This window comes from Sceloporus occidentalis, unplaced genomic scaffold, assembly GCF_023333645.1.
Source record: "Sceloporus occidentalis isolate IW3139 unplaced genomic scaffold, rSceOcc1.0.p SCAF_9, whole genome shotgun sequence".
Taxonomy (NCBI): domain Eukaryota; kingdom Metazoa; phylum Chordata; class Lepidosauria; order Squamata; family Phrynosomatidae; genus Sceloporus; species Sceloporus occidentalis.
In genome coordinates this window covers 47,481,957-47,500,068 of record NW_028316989.1, presented here as the reverse complement: position 1 = coordinate 47,500,068, position 18,112 = coordinate 47,481,957, and the positions used below count along the sequence as shown (strand labels likewise).

Here is an 18,112-nt window from a genome sequence, read left to right as displayed (position 1 = left end):
CAACAATAACTTGCTGTGGCATCACAACACTGTAGCGCCACAACGGTATGACTTCACCACACAAGGTATGCTCTACTATAGAAGATCTACATATGAAGCTGCAGGTTTGGACCCTCCCTGTTCACAGTAAACCAGGCATGCACTCCTGTCATGACAAGCTGATGCTCAGCACATAAAGCATTGTGTTGGAGTCCCAATGGTGCAGAGAAAGGCCCAAACTGGCAGCCATGGGAACAGGCACAAACAAGAGCCAGGCCTGCCATAGCAATAAAGCCAGGCTCTCTTGATCTCTCCTCACACGCCACACAAAGGAGCTGGTGTGGGAAAGGAGAGGAGGGGACGGTCTGGTAGGGCTGGGATAAAAGAATGCGCTGGGGATGGACGGCCCACTTGCAAAGGCAATGGGCAGAGCGCAGCTGGGCTGGTGGGGCTGAGTCCCTCCCCAGGGAGCAAGGAACCTCCGAGAACAAAAGGAGAAGAACAGAGAGAAGAGAAAGGAGGGAAGAAGAGGAGAGGCAGAGACAGAGTGGAGAACTGGTCCTTCCAAACGCACCAGATAACAACTACTTTCAGAGAGCACTCTTGCTGCATCTTGCCGTAGCAGCAGCTGGGGGCTTCCATGTCAGTGGGGTGGGGAATCAGTTTCACGTTTTACCTTGCTTCTGCTTTAAAGGAGCTATCCAAGACGTGGAACGCTTTCCCCCAGACAGCTTCAGCCCCATGGGTGCTGCCCCCTTTAAAGCTGGGGTTAAAATGGTGAATGAATTCACCATGGTTACGTGGCGCAGGGGTTTGAGTGTTGGACTATGACTTTAGAGACCCAGGGTTCAATTCCCAGCTTTGGCCACGAACCCCACTGGGTGGCCTTAGGTGGAAGTCACATGCTCTCAACTTCAGGGGATGCAGTGGCAAACCTCCGCTGAATAAAGCTTGCCAAGAAAATCCTATGATAGGTTTGTCTTAGAGTCTCCATACGTTGCAAATGACTTGAAGTCTCACAGCAACAACAACCTGACATGGGAAGCTTCGGCCATTCCTGCTTACAAACCATAATTTCACCTAAACATTTGGAAGAACTTCCTGGCGGTTAGAGATCTCCAAGAATGGAATACACTGCTTCAAAGTGTGGTGGACTCTCCTTCTTTGGAGTCTTTTAAACAGAGGTTGGACATCTGTCAGGGGTGCTTGGATTGAGTCTTCCTGCATGGCAGAAAGGGGCTGGAATGGATGACCCTTGGGGTCTCTTCCAACTCTGCAATTCTATGAATCTATGAATGCATTTCCCAATATATTGATTAAACTTCTAATCATGGATTCATTGTATATCCCTGCAGGGCAATATGGGGTTGGACTGGATGACCCTTGGGATCTCTTTCAAATCTGTGCTTTTAGTATTCTGTCACTACCAAAAGACCAGGCTTCCTGGTTTTCTGAATATCCACATTTGCACTGGATATTCTTTCCCAACGCAACCACCTACACTACATATATAAGCTGCGTCAGCTCCAAGATATTCTAGGTGTAGTAGTAGTCCTAATACATCGGGACATAGAAGGACTGGCAAAATTGGAGGGATTAAAGGAACACAAAGGCGTACATAATCGGGAAGAGTCATGGGGGGGAAACCACTGAACCCTTGACACCATTCCCATCCAAGCTCTTTCAAACTCTTCCCGCGCATTTCGGTTCACACACTGGAGAGCCAATCCTCTCCTTTGCCTTTTGTTAAGCCTCCTGTTTTGATTAGAAACGAGAACGGCTCCAATCTTGGGCCTTTCAAGTGCATTTCTACGCCGCGCACCAGCTTCAGTTTCATCTATCATGTCAACGCTGCCTTATTATTATTATTATTATTATTATTAGCAAAACGATACCCAGCATGTATTTTAAGCAGGAGGGAGAGAAAGGGAAGATGGGAGGTATTACAACAATTTAGGCAACAGCCATCCAGTTCCACCTCAAAAAACAACACTAAACCCATGTAGGCAGAGGAATTAATGACAGCTTAGACCCCTGAATAATTTAAAAAGTGAAGCCCTAGTTAAATATAAATGGCAAGATCTAATTCCAAGGGCTGTAACTGAGTAGAGCTCAAGCCTACATCTCATATCCTGTTCTTGCTCCCAAAAGCCAAACTCTGCAGCAGCAGCAGACAAAAGCTGTCTATCAACCAAAACGAAGGAATTCCTGGATTATTCTTCTTTAAAAAAATCAAGAGAGAGAATATAAGCAAGGCTTTCAGAGAAGGAATGGCTAAGGGACTGTGCCCAAACCGAGCCCTTGAAGTAGTCCACTATTATTCCAGTTTGGTTCCATTGGAGGATGCAACTGGATTTTGGCATAAGGCAACCCTATCATGGAGTTTTCTTGGCACAATTTGTTCAGAGGAGGTTTGCCATTGCCCTCCTCTGAGGCTGAGAGAGTGTGACTTGCGGAAGGTCATCCAGTGGGTTTTATGGCTGAGCGGGGAATTGAACCGTGGTCTCCAGAGTCATAGTCCAACGCTCAAGGAATTTGAGCCCTGGTTTCGCAAAGTCCTGGGGTTCATCTGCACTGGAGAAACAATCCAGTCTGACAGCACTTTAACTGTCACGGTTCAATGCTATGTAGTTCTGGGAATTGTAGTTTTGTGGGACATTTAGTCTCTTCTGTCAGAGAGCCACAACAAACTGTAATTCCCAGAATTGCATAGCACTGAGTCATGACAGTTAAAGTGCTGTCAGACTGGATTATTTCTGAGGTGCGGATGCACCCTAAAAAAATCCAGGGAAGAAAGTCACATGAAATCAAGGGATGCTTCAATCCCTCTGAGGCTGCATCTACACTGTCAATGTGATGCAGTTTGACATCGCTTGAAGTGCTGTGGCTCCATCCTATGGAATCCTGGGATTTGTAGTTTTACACAGTCTTGGGCCTTGTAAAGCAGACTGGTGCCTCATCCAGCTACACATCCTAGGATTCTGTAGGATGGAGCCATGGCAGCAAAAGTGGTGTCAAACTGCATTATTGCTACAGTGTAGATGCACCCTGAGTCTCATCAGATGCAGTGCACCAAAGAACCAGAAAGTAAAGACTCTCCTCTAGACAAATGACAATGGTTTCTTCTTCCTAATACCAGTCTAGCTGCCGGGTGGTTTGCATTTATGAAGGGTTCAGCTTGCAAAAGATTGTAGGAGAGGGAGGGAAGGAGAAATCAGCATCATTTCAATCATCTTAATTGCATGCTATCATCTCCCTTGACATGATGCCAGGAGCAGACTAATAAGCAGCGCTGCCTAATTGCATTTGGTTAATCAGCGCTTTTTGTACTTTGCAAGGGCCACATGTATCCCACCCTCCCTTCACCTTTGCCTGCAAGAGGTACACAAGCCAGAGACTTTCCTTCACTGAAATCAACAACTGAGTCCCTCTCCTTTCTTTCCTGAGAGACATCTGATCTCCAATTGACAAAATGCAGAGTTTCCCCTCTTTCAGCAGATCATCCCTGGTTACCTTTGTGTTGACGGCACATCACAACAACTACTCTGCATAGCAACATCTAGATCAGTGGTTCCCAAACTTTAGTCCTCCAGGCGTTTTGGCCTTCAACCTCCAGTAGCCCCAGCCAGCTTGGTAAGCAATCAGGAATTCTGGGCGCTGAAGTCCAAAACATCTGGAGGACCAAAGTTTGGGAACCACTGATCTAGATCATGGATGGGGAAGGTGTGACCCATGGACTGCATGTTGCCCCTAAAGCCATTTTGGGAGCTAGCATGGTATAGTGGTTTGAGTGCTGGACTAGGAGACCAGAGTCTGGGTTTCCCAATGGACGCTTCTGCCCAAATCACACTGTCTCCAGTCTCAGAAGAAGCCAATGACCCTCCTCTGAATCAATCTTGCCAAGAAAACCTTCTAAAGTCATCATATGACTTGAAGGCAAAGATCAACAACAACGTCTGACCGTCCCAAAGTTTCCTCTGGCCCAAGAATCTATCTCCAACACTTCCAGGTGGTGAGAAGCAGGGCATGAAGAAAACAGAGGGGCACATATTTCATACGAAAGAGATATTGTATATGGATGTTGCTCAGCCCCAGGATCTGGTGGCCATCAGAAGGAGGTCGCCTGCCTCTCAAAATCAAGGAAAACCTCTGCCTCTGCAGAATCAAAAAAGCAGGAGGCATTGCTAGCTGAGCTCCTAAGAGCAATTCCAGAGCCATGGAGGAGTGACCAAGTCTAGAGGAGGTGGAACGCCTATCTTCTCCTCCATGGAAACAAATCCACAAATATTTTCGTCCTACAGCAATAGATTTCACAAAAGAAGTGAACCCACAATCCACCGACCAAGAAAATAAAACATTTGGGGAGAAAGGCAGGAGAGAAATCTCATAAATAAATAAAGAAACCAATAAATCATAGGAGCATATCATCCCTTCCACAAAATGTGGGCACAGGCAGGATCTCATGTGACTTCTTTGAAAAAACACAACACTGATTTTTTAACTTTTCAAACTAAAAATGCCCCCCTCCCAAGTGAATAAGCCTTTCAGCAGCTATTAGCCACGACAGCTAAACCGAGCTTCCAAGCACAGGAGCAGTCTACCTTTGGATGCCAGATGCTGGGGCTAAACCCACTGGGCACCATTGGAAACAGATCCCTAGCTATACAAAGGTGTCCTGAGCCAACAGAAGGGGGTCTGGCCTTCTTAAAAAGCAAAGCCAAAGGATGGTATTCCTGGGGAAAGGTATGAGGAGTGGATGGAGTCCAGAGGTCCAGCAAGTGCTGTGTTTGTCTGTGGAAAAAAGCTGGGGAAAGAAGGCAGAAAGAGGGAGATCCCAGACAGTCATGGGTTTATTTACTGCACCTTGGCACATTTCCCTCTTTGGAGGAGGCCTTGTTGACAGAACCATGTGCTTTTCTAGCAAGGAGGGGAGAGGGAAAAAGGGGAAAATTCAAAATACAGCCCAAGGAGGAGGAGGGAAAGGACTAGATGCTCAGTCAGGGCCCAGTCTGTTCAGGATGGAAGACGGTGCAATGTACCCCAATGGGCCTAGCAAGAAAAAAGGCATCAAAGGGAACCCAAAAGAAAGAAAACCTTTGGAAGAGAGTAGACTTCGAATCCCACTGGGGGACGGACCCTGGGCCAAGTAATCCCACTCTCTCAGCCCCAGAGGACAAATAGCCTTGGCAGAGAAAGTTGCCAAGCAAAGTCCATGAAAGGCTGGCCAAAGAGGACTGGAAGACCCACACTCCCAACAAGGCTCCTTGGTCTTGCCAAGACCCTCAAGAGCCAGGCTTCAGTGCACTGATGTACACAATATCTAGAACATAAAAATGCCCTTGCTCTTGCTAGCAAGTACTGGACATCTCTATGCCACTGAAGCCCTGGGTCTGGAGGGCTTTCCTGGGATAGAAATGGACAGGACTTGCCAGCAAGAGAAAGTACATTTCTGTATTCTGGATCTTCTGGATATCAGTGGACTGAAGCCCTTGGTTTTTAGTGGTATAGAAATGAACAGGACTTGCCAGCAAGAGCAAGCCCCTCTCTTTATATTCTAGATATTCCAAGTCTCAATGCACTGAAGCCCTGGGTCTTGAGGTTTCAGTCGTGTAGAGATGGACCCTACTTGTTGGCAAGAGCAAGGGCATCTTTATATATCCTAGATCTCTGAGTGCATGAAAGCCCTTGCTCCAGCTGGACCTGGAAGGGCGGCCAGTGGGTCGAGATGGGTGTGCAAATGAAGGGATCCAGTGGCTCTCCTCTGCCTGGGGCTGGCCCTGGGTTCCAAATTAAGGTGCCCCCCCTTTTCCCTTCCCTCGACCAGATCCACATTCACCCCCCTCTTTCTCCTCCTTCTCCCCATCCTCCTTTCTTACCTGCTGCCAAGGCGAGGATCAGGAGGAAGGCGAGCGAGCAAACGGGGGTCGCCAAGGGGAGCCCCGGGAGAGCCATCGAATCCGGGGCCAAGGGGGCAGAGGGGGGTCTGGGTGCCAATCCTCCGCCAGCAGAAGCTGGGGCACAAAAGCCTTCTCTTTCCTTCCTCCCTCCCTCCCTCCACGTGCGCCTTTGCTCGTCTCCAAAGCTGAGCTGGGGGGCTTTGGGGGGTGATGCCAGGCTGGGGGCCCGGCTAAGCCGGAGGGCCAGGCGGGGGCTCAGCCGACGGTGGGGCTCCAGAGAAGCTGGGGGGGCCCGGTTGTGCCATTGTGCCCTCTCCGCCAAAGCAGAGGCAGAGGCAGCATGGCACACAGCCCTCCTCCTCCTCCTCCTCCTCCTCCTCCTCTCTGCCGCTGGATCCAGAGACAGAGAGAGAGAGAGAGAGAGAGAGAGAGAGACCCCCTTCCCTCTGCTTTGCTCCTTCCTCCTCCTCTCTTCCTCCCAGCCTTCTCTCCAGAGGCCCCCAGGAAAGCAAGAACAAAAGACAGAGAGAGAGAGAGAGGAGGAGGACTGCCTGGCTGGCTGGCCCTGGGATGCACAGCTTGGGAAGGGACCTTCTGCAGCCCCAGCAAAGGCACCGGCTCCCCAGACAAAGCCAAGGGAGGGCAGGGCAGGGGAGGGAAGGGCTGCCCCCATCCAGCCCCTAAAGGAAGGCAGATGCCCTGCGCAAAGGAAAGGACTCCAGGCACAAGAGCCAGCCCAACAGAGAGGATGCCCAGCTCCAAAGAAGGCAGCGCAAAGAGAAGGATGCCCTGCAAAAGGAAGGCAGATGTCCTGCGCAAAGGGAAGGGAAGGACTCAGTGCCCAAGAGCCAGCGCAAAGGGAAGGATGCCCGGTTCAAAAGATGACAAACCCAGAGCAAAAGACAGAGGGCCTTGCAAAAGAAAGGATGCCCTGCTCCAAAGAAGGCAGACCCAGGGCAAAAGAAAGGATGCCCTGCGCAAAGGAAGGATGCCCTGGAAAGGAAAGGACTCCATGCACAAGACCCAGCGCAAAGGAGCGGATTCCCTGCAAAGGGAAAGATGCCCAACTCAAAGGCAGGCAGACCCAGGGCAAAGGGAAGGATGCCCTGCGCAAAGGAAAGGATTCTCTGCACAAAAAGAAAGGATGCCATGGAAAGGAAAGGGCTCTATGCACAGGACCCAGCGCAAAGGGAAGGATGCCCTGCACCAAGGAACCTATCATGGGGTTTTCATGGCAAGACTTGCTCAGAAGGACTTTGCCTTGGAGGCTGAGAGAGTGTGACCCGCCCAGGTTGACCCAGTGGGTTTCATGGCCGAGTGATGATTTGAACCCTGGTCTCCAGGGTCATAGTCCAGTGCTCAAACCACTACACACCATGCTGGCTTTTGCAACTTTTATAACTCTTTTCTTTACTGAAGAAAAGGGGAAGGCGGCATCATGAAGAAACGTTGGCCATCCCTGCGAGAGGTCCAGGAATGGAGATGCCAGAACTTGGGGGAAATCCCCAAAGACTTGACTTTCATAAATATCTTGACAGAACAGGGTTAGTGGCATGCATCGAAAAATTACCCCCAGAGTTTTAAAAACAGCACCAAATCCAAACGGCACACGCTCCTTTCCCACTCCCATTTTTTAAAAAACACACACGTTTCTAGCGGTAATAGATTATATTACAAAACACTGAAACCGTATTCGATTTTGCAAGTGAGAACTGCGTCCGGCGGTTCATTTCATGGAACAGCTACCGAATTCCACCGTCGTCACTAACAGATTAGACCCCACGCTTGTAATAACAATCCCAGCTGCAGCGGGAGCAACTTTGCTTTCTGGGATTGTTAAGAGAGGAAATGGGGAAAAGGAGGCAATCCCCTTGGAAGATATTTTGTGATACATTCATGGTTGCGTGTTTTCGTAACGTCGAGGCTGCCTGAAACCAAAACATTTTATGCACATTATCCCCTTCTTAGAACGCTTTCCAGAACAACGTAAATGCAATTTATATTTCTGTTTTAGATGAACAGAAACACATTGACCTGATAATTTAGACCCAATTTGAGTAAACACACATTTGATTCAATGGCTGAATGCGAATCAACTCAGAGGTTGTCATTGCAGTTGTTGTATAACGTCAAGTCATTTCTGACTGATAGCAAACCTTAGGCCGCATTTGTTTTTGTTTGTGTTATTGGTGTGTATGAGTTTTGTTGCAAGATTTGTTGCAAGATTCTCCTCCCTCTGAATGTGAGACTTGCCCAAAGCCACCCAATGCGTTTCCATGGTTGAGTCGGGATTCAAATCCAGGTCCCAGAATTGTAGTCCAACACTCAAACCACTACACCAAGGCCTCAATCCAGTTACTCTTCCCAGTAGACCCATTGAATCAATGGATTTTAAATAAGGGTTGACTTATCATTCAGCATTTGATTTGTGCTCTTTTCTCAGGTAGCTAAATATCTTGGACAGTCCTCTGGGATTCGACAAAGGGATTAAGGAAACGATTCCAATTCATCAATAGAATTTACCCATTTGTGGATTCAACCATCAACAATTGATTCAGTTTAAACCAGTTGAATGACCCTGGTTCCCACTTGAATCCATTTGCTGAAGCAATTTGGAGAGGAGGGCCAAGCACTAGATCCATTTAACCTGCGTCTTTTTGACGCTGGTGTTTTCTGCGTCTTTTTGGATAAATCGATTCTGTGCAAGTGTGAACCAGATGCGGATCAGAATCGATTTAAATTTGCCCTTCGACTGGCTGGAGCAGATCCATTTTGAACCAATTCATTTATGAATGTGAACCACAAGTGGGTTATTTTGCAGGGAAAAATGCAATCGGGGCAAATACAGTGGGCACCACACTCCGCTGGCAAATCGATCCATCGATTTGGATTGCAAACCAATTTATTTGTAAGTGGGAATGAGGCCCAAGTCTCCTTCCAGCCTCCCTCGATTCTCCATTGCAGTTTTTATGATAAGGGAAACACAGCCAAACCGAACCCAGCCATCTCAGGTTTAGCACATCCTTTCGGTTCCCTAAGTACCTCTCCTTCCGGTCTTGTGCTCTTTTGCTCTTCCCTTTCCATAAAAACCAACATCTGCTTTTCTCCCTCCAACTGTTGCTGCACACAGAGCAGATGTTTTCAACCCGACGGCCGCACCGGCATGTAAACCTATTTCCTGAATGGTTGCAATTCATTTCAATTCCATCAGCATGTGTGTAAATAACCATTGCCATGTTGAGACTCATTCATCGACGATGGGCAGATCCAGAGGCAAAATGTAGGAAGTGAATGGCAAAGTGGACCTGGGCCTTGACCCAACATCATGCATTCATAGTATAAATCTACACTGATATAGTTACATTGGGGTGATACTACATCACTCTCCTGTTATCGCTGTCATGTAACAAATTGTGTTATCCGCAAATGTGCCTACTGATTGTCCTCTTGTGCAATGGGAAGTTCACAGCATTTGTTTCACTTACAATCCCAGCAAAGCCCAGGCCAGACTGCAGAACTGCTGTGGTTTGACACCACATTAACTGCCATGGCTCAATGCCATGAACTTTGGGATTTATAGTTTTGCGTAATCTTAAAAGCAATGGTGCCACAACGACAGTTAACACGGTGTCAAACTGCATTAATTCTGCCATATGACAGCAGCCCAAGTGGTACAAGGAAAGCAATGGCAAATAGTTACACACCATCCAGCAAATCCTGTCCCCATTTTCAAAGGGACTACAGAGGTAAATTGAAGCATTTGGAATGCTTGGTCCCTAGGTGCCATCATCCTATTTAAAGCCAGCAAACACACTTAGAGTCCACAAAAACTGTTAAGTAAAAAGCCAGACCAGTTTCCTGGGCTAGCAAGCAAAAGTATGGTCCCAGTAGTCCAAAATTCAAAGGGAGAAAGCAATCCAGAACAGAGTCCTAAGCTAAGAGGAGGACGGTAGAAAGATTAGTCCAGAGGTACATACCAAACATCAGAGAGACATCAGACAGATTTGCTTGGAAACATTGGGGAGTGTTGCTCTGCAGCAAGAGCTTCTTCTGGGTCCAACTAGTTTATAGCCAGCTGTTATTCAGCACAGCTGCCCTCTTTAGCCCAGAGCCCTGCATTTAAAGTGGGAGAGGGCCTTGCCTGGGCTTGGGGCTTTATTATTTATTACATTTTATTATCATTTTAATATTGTTGTACTCTTTACCTCTATCTTCTCATCTGCAGCTCCTGCCTGAGACGGACCACATTTTGGTCCATCTGCTGGTGCCATACTAGCCTCCCTTGGCTCCAAATGGAGCCCATCAATCCGGCTTTCCTCTTTCTCTTCTTCATTTTGAGAAGGTCCCCACCAGGTAGAACATATGGGCCTCATTCCCACTACCCTTTAAACCAGATCGCAAATTGGTTTGAACTGGTTCAAACAACCCTGGTTCTGACAAAAAGTAGCTTGGGACCTACCAGCAGGATCCTGGGAAGATCAAATAGATCACTGACAGTTTCTGATGCCACTTACTTAAGAAGAGTTTTTCTGCTGTTCTCCATTTGGCTGCTAATGGGGAAGATGGGCAAAGCTCCGAACATTAGCTTAAAACATTCATCCATTTCCATTCGTCACTGGTGGGCTCCCCAAAATTAATTTGTTATTGTTAATGTTCATCTTCAATCCATTACATTAGTTGTTCCGGTAATTGTAACATTAATCATTGCTTTTTAAAAAGAAGCCATAGGCATCCCACAAAGCAGAGCTTCTCTTCAAATGAGCTGAAGGAATGATGGGTTCGACCATTATTATGGGGGAAAATATATTCCCTGGACCTCTTGATACAATTAACTATTAATAATAATAATATTATAATAAATCAAATAGATCACTATCTGCTGCCTTCGAAATTTCTTCTCGAAGGTCCGCAAACTGATTCTGCAGATTTCATTTCCAAGCTCTGAAGGAAATGCAAAGTGAAATCCAGGAGTGGATTTTGCGACTGTGCTTTCCTGTGCCAATTTATTCCAGCATCATGGAGCATTTTATGCACATCACCTATGTTCCTTCTCTCCATTTACTTCTAAACTAAAAGGTCCTAAACTCCATCAACTCTCATTGTCTTCTCAGTGGTGGCACCTAGACTTTGCAACTCCTTTTTTCCAGGAGAGCTGCTTCATAAGGCAGACAACATTGCCTTCCAGAAGTCTTTTAAGACAAGTGGGTTTTTAAAAGAAATGTATGTTAATATCTAACAATATGCTGGTAGTGCATTTTCTGGCTGCTGCCATATTATGGATGCTTAGAAACGGCCTGCTTTATTATATCATTTAAACTGTGGTTCTAAACTGAATAGTGGTAGCAATGCAACACATAAATACAATAGATCAGAGGTGTGCAAAGTGTAGGGATAATAGTAACCCCCAGGAATGGTTTTATGTGGTCTTTAGGGCCTCCCAGGGGTCAAATAAATGCAAACAATTTGGTTTTTTAAAATGATCTCTTTTTTTGGCAAAATATTTCCTCTCAAATGCCCTTTAGAGGGCATGGAGAGCGTTTCCACCACATTTTGAAGTCGCCAGGGGCAAATTTAAGCCAGAAGAGACTTTTTTGTGCCCAGGAATGCCTGCCCTAAAATGGTGAAAATGCACCATGTTCTCTTGAGGACTTTTGGGGGGGATTTGGAGGTAAAATATTTTGCAGAAGTGGCTACATGGCCATCAGATTTTTGCAGAGGTGGGCAACCCTTCCAAAGTTGGCCACCTCTGCAGCTCTGGTCACAACGATCGCAACGTTTGGTAGAAGTCAATCCCAAAGACAAATCAAAAAGAGAAAAAGAAAAATAGAATGGCAAAAGAGCAAAATCTATTGCTTTTATTTTCCTTTTTTAAAAAAACAAGCTTGAGGTAGTTGTTGTGTTAAGAAGGAAAAACAAAACCACAATAGAGAATAGCAGTACAAATGCTACGGTAAGACACACGCTACTAATTTTTTCCCTTTTATATATATTTATATATAAAATTAAATAATATAAAGATGCTCTGAGGAAATAAAAAATACATTGTCATAACATTAAAAAGGGGAGCAGAGAGGGAAAGGGGAGATCAATACCTAAAATATTAGGTACAAGAACCTAAAGGGTGCCGTCCAACCGGAAATCCTCTCCGTTTGTCTGGTGGGACGAAAGGGAGATGTTGGAGATCCTGTGAATATCACCAGGGTCTGTGCAGGATCAAGGCCTATGTTAACATATGTCCTATGTCCAGGTCACTAAGAAGACCCAGCAACTGGAGAAAGGTTCTCTGATTTTTCCATACAATTTGTTGGAAGCACTCGCAGAGTGTGTAAGAAGAAACAACAAAAAGCATCTGCTCTGAAGGGCTGAGGCCCACCAAAAGAAGCACTCAAATTGAAATGCAACAGAATCAAGTCGCAAAGCTTTCCAGCAACTCCACCACTCTGGGTGCAAAACGAATGCAGTTTGACACCATTTGAACCGTCATGGCTCCATCCTACGGAATCGATGGCTGATAAAACAGTGCCAAAGTGCATTAATTCTGCAGTGTAGATGCAGCCCAGGTTACACGCAGGGAGATGGGGGAGACTGTGTGTTCAGATTCAGGTTGACCACTAGCCTGAAACTATCTCAAGTCAGGGAACCTTTAGCCATCAATTCCTGCACTGGAAGTGGCTGGCACTAAATGATTCATGGGACCTCTTCCAACTCTATGATGCCCTGAGTTGCTTTCTTGTTGGGTGCCCTCAAGTTGCTTTTGACCTATGGCCAACCTAAGGTGACCCTATCATGGGGCTTTCTGGGGCTAAGAGTGAGTAACTCACTCAAAGTCACCCAGTAAGTTTCCATGGCTGAGTGAGGAATGGTACCCTAATCTCCAAAGTCATAGTCCAATGATTAAACTATCTGTCTCTGACTTGCTATGGTGGGCTTCCCCATGTTCCATGGGAGAGCATTAAAATATGCACTGTCATTACACACCCCACTCTTCAGTCCAAAGTGGTGCAAACTTAGAAGGCTGCTCACATCTTGATTCCATTGAACACAGCTGACCCTCCACATTGGTGGGTTTGATTATTCATGGATTTGATCAATAGGTTCTCTCTAGGTCATCCAACATGACTCTGATGGAAGTTGACCACAGCCATACTGGAGGATCTAGAGGTTCCTAGAGAAAAGACTTCTCTAGGCATTTGTAGGTCCACCAACACCACTTGATGGTTAACCTCTGGTAGATATGGAACACAGAGTTGCGCTGGAGGACCTAGAGATTCCTAGAAAGGTGTTCTTTCAGGTTAAAAAACGTGGTTTTTAAAAAATGTGTTTTTCCACTTTCAGAAAGGTCCTGCACCCCTAAACCCAGCAAACATGGAGGGTCCACTGTATATGAATCTGGCCTAAACATTGCAACTCTTGCCAGCTGCTGCTACAACCCAGTTGGAAACGTCAACCCTGGCAGCAGCTGAAATCCTCTGACCAAGATGTTCTCTTACCTGGAATTTGGAGAATGGGGGAAAATTTCAAGCAATACATTGAGGGAAGTCTATTTGTTAGGGTACTTTCCCTCACCCACCTGTTCACTTCAATGTTTTAATGTCTCTATTTTGCAGCTGGCTGTCAATTTATTTGTTCTGCAGCTGGGGATGGCAAATCTATTTATTGTGTATCTTGGTTGTACGGAAAGCAAATCTGAGATGTCATACTGGAGAAGAGTGCTGAGGAAATGGCGGGCAGCTAGAAAGACAAACAAATGGGTCCTTGAAGCCTGAACTCTCCCTAGATGCCAAGATGATCAAACTGAGGCTGTCGTATTTTGGCCATATCATGAGAAGAAATGACCCATGATGGTCCTGTGGATGAGACATCTCCGAGACCCACTGTCCCCAAGTGCTCTGCTTAAATTTTGTAGATTCATGCCCACAACCAGTCTATCCATCTGGCTAGAAGTCTTTCTCTCTTTCTGCTGCCCTCCACCTTTCCTAACATTGTTGTGAGTTATGCCTTCTCATGATCTGGCCAAAGTATGACAGCCTCAATTTAGTCATCCTGGCTTCCAGGGAGAGTTCTAGATACCCCTCTCAAAACTGCAACTCCCAGGATTCCATGGTAGTCGAAGTGGAATCATAGCACTCTGTATATTGAGAAAGGACCCACAATGGAAGCATCTGCAATGGGTAGCCTTTCCCCTGTGCCATTCGTATGCATTACGCCTCTTCGGCATAACTTTGGCAGTAGCTTCTTGACCCTTTGCAGAGTGGATACAGCAGTAGAAGGGAGATGGCGTAAGGTGGAGGGCAGCCTTTGGGGTCCCCAAGCAATGAAGAAACACTCAGGGGGCTATTGAGTAAAAAATATAAGAGAGGCACTTCTGTATCTCCTTGTCTTCCAAACCATGAGTTACTATTTAGTATCACAGGAGGGCTAAACCTTACTTCGTTATGTTAACTTCTAGCTCAGCCGTGGTCAAGAATAGAGTCTCTTCAAAGATGGTGGGAGCAAACCATGTTCTCAAACCCCGCAGGGGAGCTGCGTAGGCCAGAGTGGCCACTACAAAGATGGGCCTGAGGTTGGCCAGTAAGGGAAGTGTCCTGCGGGGTTGGCTCCTCATTCTCTCTCCCTTCTTGGAGGGAATTGGAGTCTCCGCTTTGCACTGAACCCTGGCTTTCTTCCACACCGGAGAAGCCCAGGGCGATAGTCTCAGGCAAGCTGGAGGCCATCTTGGGAGTCTGCCAGTCAGTCCTCGGCCAAGAATCAGGGCCCTCAGCTTTGCTCTTCTCTTCTGCCTCCTGGGTTGGTTTGCTGAGATCCTCCTTTGAGGAGCTGGGAGAAACCTTTTGAGAGAGGTCTTCTGCAGGCATGGAGTCTGGGTCTTGGTCCTCAGAAAGAGTCCCCTCCAAGTCCACTATGGGAAGCTGGGAGACGTAGTCTCGGTGGGAGGCTGAGAAGTCGGAATGGACGATCACCTCTGCTTCCACCTGGTTGAGGCTACTAGGCATGTGCTCCTTGGCCACTTCATTCTGTACCAAAACATAGAGGAGAAAAGTGAGAGGATGCTGATCAAATGGTTCCAGAAATGCCTACAAACAATGGATCCCAGAATTCCACAGCACTGAGACATGGCAGTAAAAGCAGTGTCAAACTGCATTATTTCTGCAGTGCAGATGTAGCCTGGCATGTAGAATCCATGGCTTCTCTCTGTTCCCAATGACCCAAAAAGTTGCTTGACATCCTGAGAACCAGTTACAGGAATCCTTGAAATGGACCATGGCTCTACTTCTTCCTGATCTGAACAGAAAGTTCCTCCCGCTACAAATACCCACCGTAACAACTTCGTAAACCAAAGCTTGCAACAAGAGCTTCTGCCCGCCATTGGATGCCGTTTTCAGTGACCCATTCATAGCCACAGTGGACTCTTTGGGAATTGTGTCTCCATAGCCAGCAATGCTGTTTGCCCAGTTGTTCAGTGATTTCTCCCAAGGAGGCTATAAAATGGGAAAAGAAAGGAAAATGAGGGTTATTATGGGTATCCAGCACTCAAACCACTATGCCACACCAGCTCTGTTAAAAAATAAACTTCAATAAAAAATGCCTTCCCTGACTGAGGATACCAGATGCCCATCTTTTTCTTTCTTTGATAATACAGAGAACCAAGGCTTTCTTTGCACTTTGGTTGGAGGGAGGGGAAGATGAGATAAAGCAAAACTAACACTTAAGAGTGGGGAAACCATTCCTGGCTTGGGACTCTTGCCCAGCAAAAGTGCTGGGGATGCTTCTTCCTGACATGTGCCTGACCTTGGCTCAAGTCAAGCTGACCTCCTTTCTCAGCCTCAAAATGGAGGAAGCAGATGTCACATGCATGTGTCAAGCCATGACCCTCTGCAGCATGGTGCAATTGCCAGATGTGAAGGGTCAAGAAGGGCATATCAAAGGCTCCTTCCCGCTAATCTTTCCAAGAGGACAGAGGAGGAAGGGAAGGGAGAGGGATGACCTTTGGAGCAAATGTACCACAGGCCAAGTCTTAACAGTGAACATAAGAACCTCAGTGGATCAGACTGATGCTTGGCCCAACTCATTTTATAATTTTGCTGCTTTCTCATTTTAGACTGTATGCCATAGGCAGGTATCTGCATTTTGTTTGATGAGTTTGTAAAGTGCCGTATAAAACCTATGGCGCTATATAAGTAAACTATTATTATGTGAAGTCTAAGGCTTTCATGGCCAGCATCCATAGATTTTGTGGGTTCCTGTGAGAGGCTTCATGTTGTCCTGGTTAAGAGCATTAGACGAATACTGCATGCTTTTGTTGTATACCTCCAAGTCATTTTTTACTTATGGCGACCCGATCGTAGGGTTTTCTTGGCCAGTTTCTTTGGAACAGGGTTGCCCTTGCCCTCTTCTGAGGCTGAGAGAGCGTGACTTGCCTAGGGTCAAATGGGTTTTATGCTCAAGCTGTGAGCGGTTGTGTGTTGCCCTGGTTTAAAGCACTGGACTAATCCTGCTCACTTTTACTGTTGCAAAAAGACGTCTACTGCTAGGTTGGAAAGAGAAAGCTTCACCACATATCACACAACAGTGAGAAGTTCTTGCTGGTGTAGCAATACACAACTATGTGCTTTATAGACATTTACTTCAAGAAAATGTATTCTTGTAAAATAGGGTCAGATTATATTGATGTGTATGACTAGCCCTTATGTATACCCTTTGTACTTCTTTTCCTCTTTTCTCTTTCTTTCTTTGATTCCTTTTCCGTTTTAATTTTTGTTTGATTTTTTAAAAAAAGTACGATTACAAAGGAAAGAAACAGAAAAAATACAATCAGAGAGAAGAAAGAAAGAAATTGTTGAACTAAACCCAGAACCCTGATGGAGTGCCACATGTAAATTCCTCTATGGAGGTGGTTGGATGTATTTGTTCGATACTGGGAGAGCCACGTTTAATTCAAGATTTTGGACAGGGAGTTGCACACTGCGATCTCAAAGGAGATGAATCCCAAGGCTCTGCTAATCTCAAGATAACAGCAAGATTTCCCCAGCTGCAGCTTGCCTTGCCAACTAGCCCCAAATGTTGTTTGCGAGACGTCACGGTCGCCCTGACCCAGAACCGCAGCTGGAGAAATGGCAAAGGACAAACAACATCCACCTCCAACAGCACTGACAACAACTGGTGTCCGAGGGTGTGCTCCGGGGAGGAAATTAAAAAGGAAACAAAGGATTAAGGGAATGTCTTTTTCACTGGGCAGGCTGCCGGGTGGAAACAGAGAAAGCAGAATTCCCTCCAGCTGTTTCTTGCGGCTAAGAGCAACCGGAGGAATATTAGAAAATCTGAGCCAGGCTGCTTGAGGATTAGCCAACGCGTCAGAGGTGCCAGGACAAAGGAAATGAGTTTGCCGAGGCTGGATTAAGCCACTAGGACCTCTCTGCAGCCAAGGGTCCGAGACAGAATAGTCTCCCCCATCACTTGTTTTTATCCTACAACGTTGTCCCAAGACATTCAGCTACCTGAAGAAAGAGCACAAAGAAAGACACTTCCCTTCACAGCACCCATCTGGACCAAATGCTGAATGATATGTCAACTCGTATGTAAAAAATATTGATTCAGTGGGTCTACTGGGAAGAGCAACTGGATTTAGGCCAGAGGAGCCAGTATGCCATAGTGGTTTGAGTGCTGGACTATAACTCTGGAGGCCAGGATTCGATTCCCAGCTTAGCCACGAAACCCACTGGGTGACCATGGGCATGTCATGCTCTCTCATCCTCAGGGGAAGGCAATGGCAAATATCCTCTGAACAAATCTTGCCAAGAAAAACCCATGATAGAGTTGTTTTAGGGTCGCCGTAAGTTGGAAGTGACTTGAAGGCACACAGCAGCAACAACAATCCAAGGCTGAGCAAGTTATTTTGGCACCCGAGGCAGAAAATCCCACCAGAATGTCTGCCCCTAACTATTATTTAATAAGAAGAAATTAAATAAGTAATAGATTTTTGTGGGTTTTTCAGGCTCTTCAGAGAAAGATGCCAGCCGTAGATGCTGGCAAAACATCAGGAATAAACTCATCTAGAACATGGCCACAGAGCCCGAAAAACCCACAGAAATCTGTGGATGCTGACCATGAAAGCCTTCAACTTCACAAATGAGTAATCAATTGCAGTTTTTCACAACACACCCAAAACACATTGTCTGAGCAGCTGCCTAACAGAAGGACCAGCTTTTGGATCCAAAACTCCTTATGCAGAACAATCA

General features: G+C 46.3%; 2 protein-coding genes across 2 annotated transcripts in view; both read right to left on the bottom strand.

The window, feature by feature from the left end:
- The window catches only part of LOC149307474 (immunoglobulin superfamily DCC subclass member 3-like), a 56,854-nt gene extending 50,923 nt beyond the window's left edge, over positions 1 to 5,931 (bottom strand). The window contains 1 exon segment of the mRNA XM_089538568.1: positions 5,856 to 5,931. Within this exon segment, the coding sequence (XP_089394694.1) occupies positions 5,856 to 5,931 (76 nt within the window).
- A 5,928-nt stretch (positions 5,932 to 11,859) lies between these two features.
- Positions 11,860 to 18,112, bottom strand: part of LOC149307473 (immunoglobulin superfamily DCC subclass member 4-like) — a 55,582-nt gene continuing 49,329 nt past the window's right edge. The window contains exons 19-20 of the mRNA XM_089539245.1: positions 15,194 to 15,355; positions 11,860 to 14,890 (exon numbers count right to left, since the gene is read on the bottom strand). Coding sequence (XP_089395371.1) covers positions 14,354 to 14,890; positions 15,194 to 15,355 — 699 coding nt within the window. The 3' untranslated portion in view covers positions 11,860 to 14,353. The remainder of the gene's footprint in view (positions 14,891 to 15,193; positions 15,356 to 18,112) is intronic.